Raw genomic sequence first — 17,969 nt, forward strand, 5'->3', positions numbered from 1 at the left:
CCCTGAACCCACATGGTGACAGTAACAGTAGCAGTGGATGCTGATGCTGCGAGCAGTGCCATGCACGTGCAATGCGTGCTGCTCCCGCAGAGCTTCACTGGGATCATTTTGTGTTTTTTTTTTTTTTTTTACTGGGGCTGCTGGCGTGACACTCCAAAAGTCTCTGCTGCCACAGGGATGTGCTTTGCACAGCATTTCCATCCCAATTCGTGTCCCTGCTGGGGACCGCCTGTGTCCCAGCCTCGCCATCCCTGTTTGGGTTGGATGGAGCAGGTGGGGATGGAAAAGATCAGAGGGCTGCTCCTCCTTGCTGCATTGCCACGGCATCTCCTAAGGTTTTCCGAGCCATGCTCTGCTAAACGACACTGCCTTGTTGTCTCACCTTGCTGCGAAGCATCTTCCCTGCCCCATGGCCAGGTTGGGCCGTGGGCAGTGGGACTGGGCAGCTGTGGACGGCTGCAGAGGCAGATCCCTGCCAGCAGCCCATCAGCACTGAGGAGTGGTGCTCGCAGAGTTCAGGGTGAGCCCTCAGTGGCTGCTGCCTTCAAAGTTGTGTCACCCCAGGACAAGGCGGGTGGATCAGAATTCAGCTTTTCTGCCAGGTCTGAAAACAGTGCTTTTAAACCAACATCTGGGGCCAATACAGAATAATATTGCAGCTTATTTTTTTTTCTGCTTTTTCTCCCCCCCCCGCCCCCAACATTTCCCACAAATCAAAAAGTCAGAAAGAAGTTGGTTTTGGGGTCAAGTGAGTGATTCTGGGGCTTCAGCATCATTTAAGGCTCAGGGGCCACAGGAAAGAGGATACACAAGAAGAGAGCTGGAGTTGAGTTTTAAAGGCTATGGACTCTGCAGATGCCTTGACAGGAGGAAGGAGAGCACACACCCAGAAAGTTTCACGCAGCAGACAATGCAAGGGGAGGCATTGCATTTTCTTGCCAGCCACAGCCTGCTGCACGTCATCTCTTTAACCAAGGAGATCTGCACCTGTTCTCCTCTCTGGTCACTCCCAAGTGCTCTCTGGATCCACTGCCAGGCTGGGGCTTGGCCAGCTCACGGCTTGGAGGACTCTTGTTGGCCCTTCATATGTATCAATAGGGAGAGCAGGACTCTGTGGTCCAGTGCATCCCTGTGCTTTCCAGCTAGGAGCACCTCCACGTCCGGACACTGACGGGGTAATTGCAATATTGTCATGACATGCAGAAGATCAAAGGCTGGGTGCAGGGGAGGTGGCAGTAGTGGTAAGAATGACATGCAGTTTGCATTTAGAAAGCACTTAAGAAGCAATTATCCAGTGCTGGGAACCCTGGCCAGAGAGTGTGGCTCATGTATTTTAATGTGTATTTCAAAGAGATGAAGATTGGTGCCCAGCGGGAGGCCCGGCAGTCGGGGAGCAGCTGTGTGCAGCTTGCTCTGGGCCAGGCTGCACTGCAGTGGCCTCACGCAACGCTGCGGGCTGCCTGCACACGGGCAGCCATACAGGCAACTTGCCCTCATCCCCTGCCCCTTGCTGCTCTGCTGCATCCAGCCATCTTTCCTTCTCCCTGCGGTGCTGGTGGGCGGATGAGGCGTGAGGAGGAGAAGGGAGTCTTGGCGTTGCCCTTGGGCTTTACCACTCCAGGACAGCTCCTTGTTCCTGGAGAGGGAGGCAGGTGATGTTTTGGACGGGACACCGGGCTCTGCTCTGGTTGCCAGCTTTGCTGCTCTGGCAGGGGGCTCAGGACCTCCCCGGTGTGCTTGCACCAGCTGCCAACCATGTCGGTGATGGGCTGGGCCTGTCTCGGCCTCTCCTGTTTGCAAATCCCAGCGCAGCTGCGTATGCCTCTGCAATGAAATTCAGTACCTCCTGTGCACCCCTCCGACGCAGTGCACAGTCCTGCTGGGGGCTTCCCTGGATCAGCCAGACCCCCCCGGCCCCCACCTGCCCAGCTCATCAGCACTGCGCTGCTGGGCTGCAGGAAGGCCGTGGTCCTGCCAGCTCCCTTCCTGCGGAGCAGTGGGCATTGCTAATGAAAAGCCTCTTTAGGGAAAGAGGCCACCTAGGACAGGCAGCCTAGTCCTTGTTTTCTAATTAGAAGCAGGCTTAGACAGACTAAACGGGTTAACCAGTAATGAATAATCCCTTGTAATTATCTTAATTGCTGGCTGGAGCAGCAAAGAGCACAAAGCATAACCTCCTAACCTGAGCTGGAGACCTGTCATCTTTGAGGGACCATCCCATAAAGACTTCCCAGCTCCTGGGCAGCCAGCAATGTCCTGGGGCAAACCCATCCGTGGGTGGATGATGAGGTGGACCTTCAACATCTGTGTGTGAAGAGGTGAAGGACAGCGAGAGGGTGCAGCTGGCATCGAACCATGGATGGGGCTGAGAGCACCCTCGGTGCCCAGGCACCCCTGTGCAAGACACCTCATTGCCTGTGCAGGACCAGATGGAGCTTGTCTTGCAGTGAGGGCAGGCGTGTCCGGACAGGGCTGCCAGCATCAACCCCAGCCTGTGCTATGGCTTGATGGGCTGCTGACAGCCCTGGGTGGGCGTTCCCTGGCCATGGGGCTGGCCAGGGCAGGCTTGCAGTCCCAGCATGATGCTGGCGCATACCCCGGGAGGTCTGCCCCCCTCATCCACACCAGCATCTGTCTGTCAGCCCATCCCTGGGGACTTCATTGCCCTGACCTGCTGCAGAGCCTTTGACAAGTCTCTGCAGTGGAGGTCTGACAGCCCGTTTCAAGGGAAAGGGGCGGGGGGGGGGTGGGGGGGTGGGCACATCATCTCGCTATGGTGCGTGAAACACTTGTCCGCATCCCATGTGGGACCCCAATCCCCCAGCTTGTTGGGTCTGTGGAGACGTTATGAGCTGAGCTCAGCACCCACGGCACAACTTGACGGACCCTGAGCAAACCCTCAGTGAGGCCAGCCTGCCTGATGTGCTGCTTTCTTCTACCAACATCACCTCCTCAGCTTACCAGGGTCCTTGGGTTTCTGGAAACAGTTTGCTCTGAGCTGTAAGGGTGCTGCTTTGCTTTCACAGGGGCTCAGAAAAGCTGGGGGAGTGTCTCCAAAGAGCCCCAGCAACCCCTGTCCTTGCTCTCCTCTGCCTGTTGGAGCAGGTAATACCTTTGTGGGAAGGTCAATGGATTTGTGCCAAAGTGGGACAGGCTGAAGATAATCCCAGAGCTAGAGGGATATTCATACTGATTCCAAATCACAATTCTGACCTCAGCCTAAAGCTGTTTGCTTTCTGTTGCTGTTCCCACACACAGTAACACCTGCTGCAGTGCCTTCATGCTGCCCCGGGATGATAACAGCGGGGCTGCTGGCAGCAGCTCTGCTGGAGGGAAGATGTGACCAGTGCATCCATCAGGCCCATGCAGGCTGTTCCTAGCCCAGTCCTTGACTTCACTCATGGATTTCTGAGCCTTTTCCTTGATGATGTGTACATCTTATCCGCATTCACTAAATGATTTAGCCAAGTTCCTGCTTAGGTTTAGGACCTATCTCCTCAAGCATGGCCATTCAGGATGTTGGCCCCTGTGTGGGACATCTTGGTGCAATTCCCCCTGTGCCAGGCTGGAGCCCAGGCTTTAGGAAATCTGCCACCCCTGGATGTGGGTTGTCCTCAGGTCCTCTGTTCTGCTATATATAAAGTACTTGCAAAGTCTTTGGAAGCATATAAGATGATTTTCCAAGCCCATAGATCAGACCTCACACAAAGGGCAGGACAAGGGCATTTCATTTAATGTGCATGTGGAAGAACTTGAGAGCTGGTAGCCTGGCCAGGACATCTGCCTGTCTGGGTTTTAAGGCAAGGCAAGACTTGGTGTGTAAACCTGCAAGCAAAGGAGAGAACAGGGCCCAGGTCTCCATCTGCTGGCAAAGGCAGTCCTGTCCTCTCTGTCCTGTTCCCCCTTCTTCGGTACACTTGGATCTTCAATCACCTTATTTAATAGCTTTTGGAGCAGCAGCATTTTCTTCTGGGTAGAGGAGAAAAATGGTCTGGAAATCCTCAGCCTTGGTCATGTTATGGATGTTCTGCTGTGAAAGACTGAGCTTCCCAAATAAGCAGGGAGATGTAATTTTTACTTGGCCGGTTAGAGTCTATTACACTTCACTTCAAAGCACCTCAGCCATATAGGCAACATCTTTAGTGGGATTTTTGGCACCACAAAAGCAGCCTGGTTGGTGCAGTCCACCTTCCCAGTCCAAGGCACCTGATATAACACTGGGATTGACTGGAGTCTTCTGGAGCTTGGGAAAAGCTGAGGAGCCCAAATTTCCACTGTCTCTAAGCCTGGGGCACACCTCTCAGGTATGACCCCAACTCCAGAACCATCTTCTGAGTTTGGTCTCCATGCCTGGCCTCTCAGGGACCTCACCGAGACAAAATCTGTCTCTCCAAGCCCTTCAGAAGGCTCATCTGCTGCAAGAGGCTCTGTATGCAGGGTCCCCATCTGTATGTGCAAGCACTGACCAAGGGCTGCCCAGCCATGTACCCTGGGAGAAACATCTCCTGCCAATGTTTGGGGCACAGTCTGGAGAGGCAAAAAGTGGGGTTTTAATCCTCTTGGGAAGAGGGAGGTGTGCTGCTTCTGTCTCATACCACAGGTGAGTTTGCTGGTCGCTCTATAACAACAGTGTTTCTCCTCTTGCCCTGGTCCTCAGCTGCTCGGGTCCAGACTGGTCCATGGGAGGATTCTAGAGCTCCTCTGGAGCTGGACTTCCCTGGCACAGTGAAGGAGCTTCAAGCAGCTTTTCTCACAGTCACTGTAAGCAGTAGGTTGCAATAAAAATGAAGGTGTCAAGGCCTTATTTTTGACACTGGCTGGTTTTGAAGCATTTGATTTCTCTGGTAGCTTTCAGTTGACTGAGGCTGAGGAAGCTAATTACGGAAGTGAGGCACAGAAATCCAAGGCACGTGGGAACACCATGGAAAAAAATGGAACATATAAAAGACATGGTTTAATCAGAGAGGAGTGAAAGAGAAATCTCAGAAGAGCTAGTGACTGATCTGTGGCTAGAGAACAGGCAACTGAGAGAGAGACAGAGGCAGCAAGAGAGGTCTGGTTGCAGAGCTAACTCTAGGCAGTGCAATTAGAATTTGCCAGGCAGCAGAAGTCACCCTGTCCAGAGTGACAACTTTGAAGGGTGAGTAGCACGTAGCCTTCGTAGACATTGTTGAAAACACTTGACACCACCAGACTGACCCACGGCAAAGAGGAGAGCAGATCTGAAAGCAGGAGTGAATCCAGCACAGCACCTGGATGCTGCATGTACTGTGATAAGAGGTGAAAGCAAAGCACCCTGCATATTGGGGAGAGGCAGCAAATGCAGGAGTCTGCAAGCACCAGCAGATGCACAGGAAGGATAAAGAAGAAAGTGACCATGCTATTAGCTCAGAGGATTTCTTCAAAGGAGTGAAGGACACTGCTGCAGCAGAAGGCAAATGGACTCTAAATCTCCAGGCCAAGGCAACTTGCTTTACTTTGACTACATATATTTGAGAGCAAACCAGAAAGTTTCTCTACAAAAGGAGCCACCTCCTGAGAGAAGACAAGACTTCTCTCTGCTACACGTAGACATCACCTGAGTGTGCCACTGACCAGATAAGAACCTATTTCTGCTAACATCATCCCCCAGTCAGGTGTCTTGGGATTTCCAAAGGAGTGGAAGATGTTAGGGGATGTCTTCCTGCATGGACAGATGAGAGGAACAAGGGGCATGGAGTCTATCACAAAGCTTTCAGTGGCTAGACTGGGATGGGAGGGTCTCAGGGCATGGCATAGTCAGGACAATTTCAACTGGCAGCAGAACTGCCTTCAAAGGGAGCCTATTGCCTAAATACTCTCTTAGGGCACCTTGAGACCCCAGCCACACTGTTATGAAAGAGAATGAATAGCTTGTTGAGAAGTATTTCTAAAGATAACTTGGAAAGATGATATGGTTCTAGGGGTGGTGCCTTGGTGGGCTGAGATGCCCAAGCAGGAGACTGTCTTGGCTTGCAAACAGACCAAAATCCTGGATGGTCTCTTGCCAGTGCCTGGTGTCCTATGGGACCTCAGACAACACAACAGGGCCCATGAGGGGGCTGCTAACAATGGGTGAGGAGCTTTGCTGCAATGTCCTCAGGATGGGGTACCGGAGGGGAGAACAATCCATGGGGAAGCTGGAATGATTAAATCAGCTCTGCTTGGGGCTCTTTTTACTTTGCCTTATTGAGAGACTGTTTTCAAAGACAGAATGGGAAAAATTATGTATATTTTAAAATTAGAGACAGCTTGCTGTCAGTTGAAGAAGAGGAAGATGACTGTTGAGTGGCTGTCCTGCCAGTTCCTGGGGACTTGTCTCAGGCCCTGTTATATCTGCGGTTTGATGAAGCTCCCTTCTGAAGCTGATTGACTTCAATTTAGCCCAAATTCCCTAAACCAGAAGACAAATAAACTTCATCCATGCTGGAGGCTAGATAAATCTCATGATGTTTGACAACATGGCATGAGGAAAAGTGATACCAGAATCTGGCAACATGACCTCTTGTTCCTTACTTGCCTGCTGATGTCACTGTCTTCATATGAGCAGGAAGTAGCCTAACACATTTTGGGCAAGCCTTTGAAGACTATCCAGGGGCAAAGTTGAGATCTAAACCTGGAGCTGTGAGATGACACAGCTGGTTTAGCTGTAAAAATTTGTGGGTTGGCAGCCAGAGCCACCTGGTGATGCTGTATGCTGACAGCCTTGGCTTCTCCAAAACACAGCGACTCTGTTAAACAGTTCCTTGCTCCTCTGTGCAGCTTGGACTTGCTTGCACTGACCTTCAGGAGAAGCAAACAGCCTCCTGCTGATCCTGAGCAAGCAAGGCTCTTGAAGAGAGATGGGGCTTCTCTGTCTCCAGACGCAGTGACCGCATGGTTGCATGTGGTCCTTGCTGCAGCGATGCCTCAGCTCCCGGCCAAAGGCTGGGTTTTGTCTACATCTGATTCCCGGATCTGAGTCCTTCTCTCCATGTGAAACACATAATGTGTCCTCCCTGACCTTTTGACACCTACCCTTGAAACATAGATTATATTCCTGACAATTTCTAAGTGAGTCTATTAATTAGTTCCTGAGACAGTATTAATTAAATACACGCACTTTACAAAATTTCAATTTGTTTGTTCATCTTCGGCTGACCCTTGAACTAAAGAAGGGCTTTTCACTGACCCCTCACACCCCACAGGGAGTTAAATCTCAGTGAAATAAAGTGGAAAGGTAGATGTTTGAAGAAATTAGGCTGCAATTGTACAAGGTTACCCAAGGAAACCAAGCTATTTATAACTTTGTATAATAGCCGGGACTGGGTGGGTAGCTCTAGTTCTTCCTAAATAGTCCTACATCCAGCAACCCACACGAAGGAACACAGCTCCTGGGCAGGAGGCAGGCTCCAAACTGCGTACACAGAGACCTATGCTGGGTAATAAGTAGTCCCAGCTGGTGGCATGGTCCCTCATACAGCTGGACTTCATCATCAGAAAGAGTAAATATTAAACTGAAACTGCAGCTGGGGATTGTGGGATGTGTAACCGAAAGTGGAAGGGAGAAGATCTTGGCTTGGGACCATCCTTTGCATTGCCAGCTCCACCTTTGCACACTGGTGGCCTGTTCCCAAATTTCCTAAGGTGATAATACTGGCAGAGCCCAGCTCTGAGAAAGGAGAGCCCAGGGAAGTGGGACCCAGGTACTGCTGGCAGGGAGCCAATATGCTGGCATGTCGTGCCCGACCAGTGCCCCTCTCTGTAAAGGGGGAACCCTGGCTGAGCTCTGAAGTGGCTGCGGGTGTTCCCATTTGTTTCACTATTGTTCCCCAATCACTCTCCACATTTTAAATGGAGCTTTGTTTGGTTATTTTTGAGTGTCAAAATTAATTGTGGAGACCGTCTCATTGTAAGCTTTCAAAAGGATTAGGCCTGTGTCTGCCCAGCTCTATAATTAAGTCTCTTTGAGATTTCCACTTCCAGCAGAAACAAAGCTCTTGAAATAAAGCAGGCAGTTTAGGCAGCTATCAGTGCATTTTGTAAGCAGTGCAAAGGATGCCTGAGATGGGGCTGGAGGTCTTTTCTGCCCATTTTGTGGCTGTGCCCACAGCACTGGGGTTTGGGTCCAAGCAGAGATCTTTTTCTTGGGATGGAAGAGGCTGGGGATGCTGGAGGATGCTAAGATTTGCTGTAATGTGCTTCCAAGAGAGGCTGCAGGACCTGGAGGTGACTGGTATGGGTTGTTCTTTGCTTTCCATCTCATTGACAGTGTCAAGAGACAGGTGTGACTTTTGCTCCAGGAACCCCAAGAAGAAACACCCATGGAAGTACATTCTTTGATCCTATGGAGGATTTGTATCCCATAGCACAACTAAAGCGGGTTTTGGGTGCCTTGGATAGCACTCGGCTCATTGCTACTAGAGAAGCCTGGTAGTGCAGGCAGGGTAAAGACAAAGCTGGTATCAGGGAGAAAAGTGGTAACCGGGCTGTGCAAACAGAGGAGACGGAGGTGGGTGGCAGGCGATGGGGACTGAGGTGGCACTGCCATCTGGCAGACACAGAGCAGTTCATCTGTCCATGTGGGATAAAGCCCCAGCAACAGGAGAGAACAAGCCATTCACAAGAAAGGAAAGAGCAAGGACAGAGGGGAGTGAAGAAAAAGGTGTGGAATAAATTGGGAGGAAAGAAGCACAATCTGGGTCCAAGAAATGCAAGGGATGCCTCAGAGCAGGATGGTGCCGGGGTCCTGTGTGGTGGAGGGGTAGTGAACTAGGTTGCAGGCTCAGCTGCCCTGCAGGGACCCTGTGTTTTCCTGAAGTCTAAAGCATTTCAAACCACCTGCTTAGCCCACAAAGCCATTCCCTCTGGCAATATCAGAGCTGCTGTGCTCTGGAGACTGGGATTAAATACACGCAGCGTTGCCTGGTCTAGTGGCAGCCCCTGTTTTATTAGCTCCAGCTAATTTCTGTCTGTTTGTACCAGCCTTTCCCGGGAGAGCACCAGGGCTGTCCCTATGTTCCTTTCTTTTCCAAATGCATGTACACTGGATGGGGAGAGGGGACTTCAGCTGGCCAGCTGACTGCCTTCCTCCACTGTTGCTGACTCTTATAATACCACGGGCAGCCTTGTGTTGTTTCCAGATGCTTTCAAGCCCCAGCTCCTGGAGGCGTTTGGCCTCTGTGACCATGCAGACTGGAGCCACATGCATGCCAAGGTTAGAAACTGGAAGGCAAAGGAGAGATATTAAGAGCAGCGAGGTATATTTGTGGCTCTCATGATATTTTAGCACCTGATTTATGGGTTTTGTTTACTGATGTGTCTTTGAAGTGCTTGGACTTGACTGTGTTACATCTCTGCTTCTTCAACTAGCAAAGCATCATTGCTTGGGCTGTCTACAGAGGAATCTAGAGTCTGTCTTGTCTGAGTGTCAGAGTTGTGAGTGTAGGCTGGAACTCCTGCAAGCATTCAGCTGGCCACACCAGGCTTGAGACCCTCTGCAGAGCACCCCAAAGCTTCTGCTGTGGACTCTGTGGCCCCAGCTCTGCTGTGTGCTCATGCTGTGGCACTACGTGCTACGATGGCTTTCCTCCAACGCTCCCCATAGCTATGTCCCCATTTGGGAAGCTGAGGTATGGTCCCTGAGGTCATTACAGCACTGGATGCAGAGCGGGGCAGAGATGTTCCCCACACCTCCCTTCAGACAGGACGCAGAAGCATTCTTCTCCATGACTGGAGAAGCCTGGGGATCGCCAGGACTTACTGTCATATCCATTTCAAAGGGGCAGCCCAGCCCTCCCCATCCCTTGGGATAAGGGCTGCGCTGTTGCCAGATTTGCAGGTGATGTTTCCAGCCTGGGCCTGGGGATATTGTGGTGATTTCACTTGGGCTAAACTTCTTCTAACTGCTCATCCCCTCTTCTCAGGACCAGACTGCCCAATCAAGGCATGAGCTTATATCTCTTTTTGGGCAGCATGGACATGGTGGGGTTTAGAGATGCTGGTACCAAAAAAATTGTCCCTGGGAGTCTATTGCTTTGCATCTCTATACAACCCTGGTCCCTAACAGCTTCATAGCAACTGTGCGCCCACCTTAGGGAGCAGAGACTTAGTTCCACTTCAGCAAGACAGAAAATAGGCAAGAAGGCAAGCACAACCCCGGCGCTCTTGGATAAAAGAACATTAATGCTGTTAATATCCAGCAATCAGAAATTCTTAGAGAGAGAACAGTGCTGCATCCCCTTCCCTCCTGCTCATCCCCTGCTTGTTTAATGAAAATCAGAGACAGCCATTAAAGAGCTGCTTAGCATTTCAATACGTTTAATATCCTCACTGATAAGGGAACGATGGATATTACCAAAAGGCCTTTCTTAAACTCTCCCCTTCTGCAGCCAGTGCTCCTGGCTTGTGTTTGTCTCAATTCCAATTCCAAACCATCTTCTTCAATGAGGAAAATTATGATAAGATTATTTTTTTAATATAAAGGATATTAATACACAGCATTTCTGATAATGACAAGGAAGAAAAGCATGCCAGGCCTCCCCAGCCTTGACCTGAATTAATTGGATGCTGATTGCTCAGCTGGCCAAGGGCCTCCCACAGTCATACCTCATCACAACTGATGCCAAGGGCTGACCCTCTCCGCTGATGTTAATAGAAGGAACCAGGCACCTGCCTGTGGTAACGAGGAGGGAAGCAGCATCCTCCACCTGGCCATGGTGAAGGGCTAGGCAAGATGTTTGGCCATGGCATCTCATGAAAGATGCTGGCTCGAAGGCTGCTCTGGGGGGGAAGAGGTCAGGTGATGATGGGGATACTGATGAACCCCTTGGGGTAAGCAAGGAAGGCACCAATCCACCTGCTTCTCAGGTCAGGCACCTTGCTGAAAAGGGGGCCCAACACATTAGGAAAAAAAAAACCCCAGTGCAGTGGAGAGGGAAAAGAACCCTGTGCAGGCTGACCAGAAGGCAAGGAGGAGGGAGATGTGGTCCCTGTGGTGCCTGGTCTTGCTGCTGAGCAATCTGTCCCAGCCCCAATACAGCACAAGGAATTACAGTGATACTGATGTAGCATGGGTATTGCTCCAGATGAATTGTTATATCAATGTAGATAACTTGTTGGCATGTTTATATATTAGATGCCAGTTTAAAGGGCTGTCCACATGCATCATTACATGGGTTACACTGAAGTGCACTCGGAATTACTGCTAACAGCTTAGCTTGGGCACCAAATGCAAGTTTTTTTTCTGGTGGGTGCCACAGCCATGTGAAAGTGCAGAGGGGGATGTACCATCTGCATGGGTCCAGCACACCCCTCTTATCCTGCAACCCCCTGGGGCTTTGCTGGGGAGGCCAAGTTGGAGGGCTCAGGGCTGGAGTGGGGAAGGCAGTAGGAACCTGACTTGTTTAATCCCAGTTTTAAAAGGTCCTTGGATTCAGGGCTGTTGCCTGTGCAAGAGATGGAGGGGGCATTGTGCACAGCCATTTGTGTGGGGAAAGCCCCCCTCAGTGCTCCTGTCCCCCCACCCGCAGGGGAACACTGCATTGCCAGGAGGATCTTGAACCTCTGTGCCGTGTAACCTGTGCTTGGGGACCCACTCAGTTCATCCTCCTCCTCCTCACAGATACCTTGTGAGTGGGACAGGGATGCACATTGGGCTTGGGAGAGGGCACCCACACCCCATCATCTCTCGGCACTTCTCCTCCTGGGAAAGGGATGTACAGCAGGGGAGAGATGGATGGATAGGCACTGGGGTTATGGAGACTTGCAACATGGCTCTGCTCCCTGCCCTGACCATCCCCTTCTCTGCAGGGGTTGGAGCGGGGGTCCTGGGTCTGCTGATGGCCTGACACGGAGTGGCATGGGTCCTGGAGATGGTGCCATTCCCTTAATGTCTGCCACCCACGCTGCCTGCACCAGTCCTGGCCCAGGGGTGCCTGGCCCTGCAAATGCTACAGGAGAACAGAAGTGCCTGGATGTTGCTTTCCTGACCCAGGAGGAGCAGGGACACTGGAGGCAGGCAGGGCTGACCTCCCCACTAGCCCAGGCATGGGTTCACTCTTGCAGGGCTGCAGTGGGCAATCCCTTGGTGCAAAGCGGAGTGAAAAGGGCAACAGCCACTCAGGTCTGAGCTGCTGAATTAGCGAGGAGGCTGTGGCCTCCCTGGTAAATGCACAATGGCTTGGGTAGTGCTGAAAGGATGGATAGCCAGGCTTGGCTCCCCTCCTTTGCTGATCCTCCCTGTCTGAGCTGCACTTTACTCTCTCCGCAGCATCTATAAATATCCTTCCCATCTCTGTGACAGTCAGGTGTGGGACCATGTCTGAGGGACGTGGTGACGGCAAGAGACTTGCCGGGGAGTGGAAGCAGCAGCATGCAGTGAGATGGGGGGGGCAGCTGGTGGTTGCGTGTCATGCCCCATCCAGCTCAGGCTGGGGAGTGGTGATTGGGAGCCCGGGGAGGGATGCTGGTGGGGAGGATCCTGGAATGATGCCTTCCATGTGTCTGGTTCCTGCACTGTTTGGGGTTCTTGGGATGCCTTGTGACCGTGTCTGTGGCTGCAGGTGGATCCTGGTACGTAAAGGGTCTGCAGTTCCAGACAGGAGCATCCCAGGCTCTTTCTCAAGTGTTTGCATCCTGTACCAGCTCACGAACTCCTGACAGTGCCCAGCCTCCTCCAGGCACATGCACTAATTATGCACACGAGGCACATCCTGACCGCAAAAATCAAGTGTCCAGTGAAACCGAGATGCCTGCCCCTACCCCCACACCCCTTTGGTGCTCTGCCTGCATGCACTGCATTATGGTATGCAGTTCACACTGAGCCAGCATAGTCCTCCAATAAAGCTCAGCACCCTGATACACCCACCACTGCATGCAGGCACCCCAATACACATGATCCTCTCTTCCCAAAGCTGACAGTGTATCTGAGAGGCCTCCCATTCCCTGGGAGGGATTTGGGGGACACTCTTCTGGAGTCCCTGTGTCCTGGTTCCTGCAAAGCCACTTTACACTCTGTAACAGTGCCCATGTAACTGCAGCTTCTCTGGCATCCTGGGTCATGACAAAGCCCAAAGCTGTGGGGAGGTGCAATATCTGGTAGCTCTGGGCACCTCTGCGAGACTTGGAGGCCTCACATTCCTGGGACACATGGGGCTGGGATGGCACCAGCGGAAAGGAGAGCCTGCATGGGTGCCTGGGTTGTGTTGGAGGTCTGCAGGGTTAACCCTCTGCAGTAGAGCATCACACTGGAAGTGGGCATCATGCAGTACTGCAAGGCCAAAGCTGGCTTCTGCTTCCCCACAGGTTCAGTTCCAGAGCTTGTGACTGAGATGGTGGCAGTGTGGATGGTGTCCCTCTGGCATATCTGGCTCTGCTTGGGCACTGGGTGACAAAGAGTTGGATCCAGTACGGAGCTGTGACAAGCCCTTTCAGCACAAGGAGATTGCTGGGTTGGATTAGCAATGTGATAGCAGCTCTCCCACCAGCTGCTGGGGTGCAACCATCATGGCATCAGTGCTGCCCTGGGGCTTCACTGTGGCTTGGTGCTATCCAGGAAACCATCAGTCCTGACCCCTTTGCCCCAAGGCCTGCTGCAAAGACCACCACTTAGCTGCACCCTTGGCTTGACAGCACTGCTCAGCCTCTGCCAGCTGCCTTGGGAACTGCTGGACTCCTCCCTGAGCCGCAGCTGTGTCTCTGCCTGAGCCGCTCTTCGAGCCCATCCCGTGATACCGCTGATGACAGGATCTCTCCAGTGCTGTCTCCAGGTGGATGGCTTCCCAGGCAGGCAGAGCAAAAAACTTGGAGTGACCTGACTCTCTGGGCTGTTCCCAGGTCCTGGTGATGAGTGGTGCAGAAATGTCCCTGCAAGCACAATCCTCGACTGTTCTGAATGGGGAATTGTTGCCACCATGTGCTGTGAGATGGGCAGGGAACCCCTCTCACCCCAGCATGTAGGAAGCTGCTGGCAGTGCCATGAGGTGTGCCAGCATGGGGTCCAGCATCTCCAGGGAACATGCTGGGATCCAGGGTGGAATGGAGAGTGTGACACTCTCCGCCCTGTCCCAAGCCCACTGAGCAAGTCTGGGGTAAGTTTTATCCAACAGATGGCCTGACAGTCAAGAGAGATGCCTGTCCTCCCTCATGTGCCTTTTTCTGCAGGGAGTTGCTGGGGGTGGGGGAGGGCTGCAATCATACATCAGTCTCCTGGACATGAGCACATGGAAGAGAGAAAAACCCCACCACACGTGGCATAGGTGGGAGTCAGCATCTGTGGTTACCATGGGCAGGTATTAGTGATGGTTCAGCATTTAGATGGGGAAACAGTCATGGCCACTGCAGGGGGTCTGTTAGAAGCTGAGTGTTTAATGCTGAGCAAGGTACTCACTCAGCTTGGCAATTCTGGCATCTCCAAGCAAGAGAGATGCAGAGGCTTCCTCAACAGGGCTGTGGGGAGGATGCTCTGTGCTCCCAAGGCAGCCCAGACCCCTGTCACAAGGCACCCTTGCCCAGTGCCTGGCCTTGCCCACCCTGGGACAACTGCTGCATCCTCCCAAACTCTGCTTTTGAAGGGGTTGGCCCTCTCTCAGGTGGCTGGAAACATGGCTGTGAACAGGCTGGATGTTGTCAGCCCTGGCCACATTGTCCCCTGCTCCCGCTGTCCCAGCTCAAGGGTGAGTGGAGAGTGTCTATCCCAGGACAATGTGTCATGAAAACCATCAAGGGGCGGGGGGGTTCTCCCTGTCTTCCCCAGCCCCAGACAAGGAGCATGTGCAAGGGGTTTTCATCTCTGTACACACCAGAACTAAATGGCAAGCCCGGCTCCTTCATGCCTGACCCCAACCAAGTGCAGAACTCCCCCCTGGGCCGCGGCTCAGGCTGCAAGTTTGGCTCTCACAGCAACCGGATGAGAACAGCGAAGAGGGATGGAGAACGCGAGAAGCAGTGGGGGCTGCTTGAGCATCACGAGGGAGGGAGGATGGATGGCAGTGGGGAGCGGGAGTCCGCCGTCCGGATGCTCAGGCTGGGTACAGCGTGCGCGTGTAGCACGGAAAGGGGGGCTTGCTGCAGAGCCCACCCACCCCATTGGCTTGCGAGCGGTGACAGGCAGGCTGCTCCCTCCCTGCCGAGCCGCTCGCCTGTGTGGATGCGAGCAATGTGCGCAAAGTGCCTTTGCATTAGCCGGCGTGTGCCGTAGCTCTGGGCGCTCACTCGCAGAGGTGCTGGGACAACTGAGGTGGCCCTGTCCCACTCCTGGTGGCCCCGCTGGACCATGGCATGGGCACAAGGGGTTCTGACATCCTCACTCTCCATCGTCATCGCTTTGGCTGCCTGCCTCTCTGCCACCACCAGCGAAGGTAGGAACTGGGGTGGCCCTGGCATGACGGGGCAGTGTTGGGGGGACCTGCAGGATCACTGTGGCTGTTTGGATGCCTCCGCATGGGCTTCCTCGCTCTGCTGTGCTTAGCTTCCTCCTCCCAGGGGAGCGCAGCTTCGGGTTCCTGCCTGCCTGAGTTTGCTGATCCTGGAGCTTTTGCACCAGAGGCTAAACTTCTGAGCTGGGCAGGAGGACTTGATTTCTGCAGCAATGCCTGCTACCTCTGCCTGGCCTCCCCTGCAAGGGCTCTGCTGCAGTGTGCAGAGGTGGCTGCAGAGGGGACAGGGACACAGGCACCAGCTCAGCCATGGCGATCCCCATCACCAGAGCTGGTGGCAGCCGTGTGTTCTGGCCAGGCGGCGTGCGCTGTGATGGAGTGAGCATGTGGACACGGGAAGGTGTGCAGAGGATGCGGGGAGCTGGAAGGGCACTAAGGTGGGAAACTTGTTGTGGGGGAAAGGGCTGGAAACTTCTGAAGTGGAAAGCAGGGATGCAGCCAGGGACCCCTCTCCCGACATCAGGCCTGCTCCCTCTGCCCAGCCACTCTACCCTGCTGCCAGCTGCACTCATTCCTGGCCCTTGTCAGCAGTGCAACCCTGCTCCAGCATCTCGGGCCCCCCTCAGCTTCGGCAGCGCTGCTCCCACTGCCTGCCACCCACCCGCTCTCCTGCCTCCGTCTGCACTGGCAGCAGTGGCACGGCTGCTTCCCAGGTCTGCTTATCTTCATCACCCGGAGATCTGCCATTCCCGCTCCCGAGCATGTCCTTGGCACCGGCAGCAGCATCCTTCCTCCCTTCTGCTATGCCTGAGAGCCGCGGCCAGCACGGCACAGCCCTCTGCAGTGAGCCCTGGTGCTGGTGCCCCTACCTGGTGACGGCAGCGGCATTCCTCCCTTCTCCCGCCCGTGCATCCCTGCCCTCCTTCCGGCATGTGGAGGCCCACGGGCTGGCACCACAATACCTCATGCACTTTGTGGCACCCTGCTGGGCTAGGTCCTTGCTCCTACTGCCATCTTCCAACACCTCCTGAATCTCCCCTCCCACCCAGCCTGTCTTCCTCACCTGTATTTCCCATTTCCAGCTATTTGCTGGTCCTAACCCAGTTTTCTGCCAGCTGTCTGCTTCCTGGCACTCCTCCTGCTCCTTTCTCCACTGTCTTTCCTTGTGGGATGATGCATTGGGCTCTCGCTACTGGGGACAGGCTGTGTGGGTGCAGGATGGGACCCCAGTACCCCAACACCCCCATGGTGCAGGATGCTGCCTGCAGTGCCCCGGACTCTCAGCGCTGCAGCCCTGCAAAGCCGCCAAACAGCCCTGCCTGAACTTCACTAACCCTGAGCATGGACAAGCGAGGCTGGGGCCTCTTTGCTTTCCTCTGTGGAGGAGATTGCTGGCTGCTGGGGTGGGTTTTATGGTGTCTGTATGAACCGCCAGGCCCTGGACTGCTGTCTGCTTGTCCCTGGCTGGGAAATACCTGGGTTTCCTGCAATACTTTTTGGAAAGGGAAGCTAGTCTCAGTAAAAGCCTTGGTCAGAGGGATGTGTGGGGCTGGGGATGAGCTGGGCTCTGAGGAAGACCAAGCGGGCTGGATCTGGGTTAGACCAGGCAGAAGGTGCTAGATGGCATCAGGACAAAGTGTGGGACCCCGAAGAAAGCTGGTGGTGCTCCATCTGCTGCCCCCAAGGATTCTCATGCCTCTGCAGGTATTGGGGAACTGCTCTGTGGTGGCATGGGGCAGCTCAGTGCTGGATGGGCTCCGCGATACAGGGAGTGGAGCTGGGGATGTGGCTGCAGGCTCCTGCCAGCACGCGGCATCTCAGGGTGCTGGGATGGGCTGATGGCAGTGTCTGTGCCGGCGTGGTTGTGGTGCCGGTCATTGAGCTCCCGGGCATGGTGATGGGACTAGAAACGTTGAGATATGTTGGAAAGTGCAGCAGAGCCCTGGTGTCTCCTGCACTCCGGTTATGCTGGGCTTTGCTACCCCATTTCTAGAGTGCCTGGCACGTGCGGTTACGGTGTGAGGGTGTAGCTGTGGTGCACAAAGGTGCCCCACTGCTGCTGACTGTGACCTCTGCCTGCTGCCGCTGCCACAGTCTGCTTCTTGCCATGTATCTCTGGCCATGCTGCCCAGCAAAAACATCGCTTCTTTGAGAGCTGCAGGGTAGAAAATTACAGCCACAAAGCAAATTTAAGGCCGGTGTGTGCTGCACTCTGCGTGCGCATATTGCAAGGCAATTGGTATATAAAGATGTGCATTAACCTGAAGAAATGGCTTCAGTCTGATTTTCTTCCTCTTCCAAGATCTCCCAGTGCCTTTCACTTTCCTGAAAGATTTGGTCCAAGAAGTTTTGAGTTTAGATTTTTTTATTCCTTTCAGTCTTGCATGCAGTGGGTGCCCTGGAAATGGGAGGAAAAGGGAGTTGCCGTTCTGTGGGAAATCCCCATATTTCAGCGCGGCAGCCTTTGCAAAATACATTGAAAGTCAAAACTCAGATTTTTTTTCTAGATGGGTGAAAATTTGCAGGATGTGGAAGATTTTCATTTGGAGCACTGAAAAAATTTTGTCTGAAATTGTTAAATTGTTTTAGAGCAGG

General features: G+C 53.4%; 1 protein-coding gene across 1 annotated transcript in view; it reads left to right on the forward strand.

Annotated features, from left to right (window-relative positions):
• The first annotated feature begins 15,235 nt into the window (after nucleotides 1–15,235).
• Nucleotides 15,236–17,969, forward strand: part of EPHA8 (EPH receptor A8) — a 49,970-nt gene continuing 47,236 nt past the window's right edge. Inside the window, exon 1 of the mRNA XM_074847829.1 lies at nucleotides 15,236–15,356. Within this exon, the coding sequence (XP_074703930.1) occupies nucleotides 15,272–15,356 (85 nt within the window). The 5' untranslated portion in view covers nucleotides 15,236–15,271. The remainder of the gene's footprint in view (nucleotides 15,357–17,969) is intronic.

The sequence above is a fragment of the Strix aluco genome, chromosome 22 (assembly GCF_031877795.1).
Source record: "Strix aluco isolate bStrAlu1 chromosome 22, bStrAlu1.hap1, whole genome shotgun sequence".
Taxonomy (NCBI): domain Eukaryota; kingdom Metazoa; phylum Chordata; class Aves; order Strigiformes; family Strigidae; genus Strix; species Strix aluco.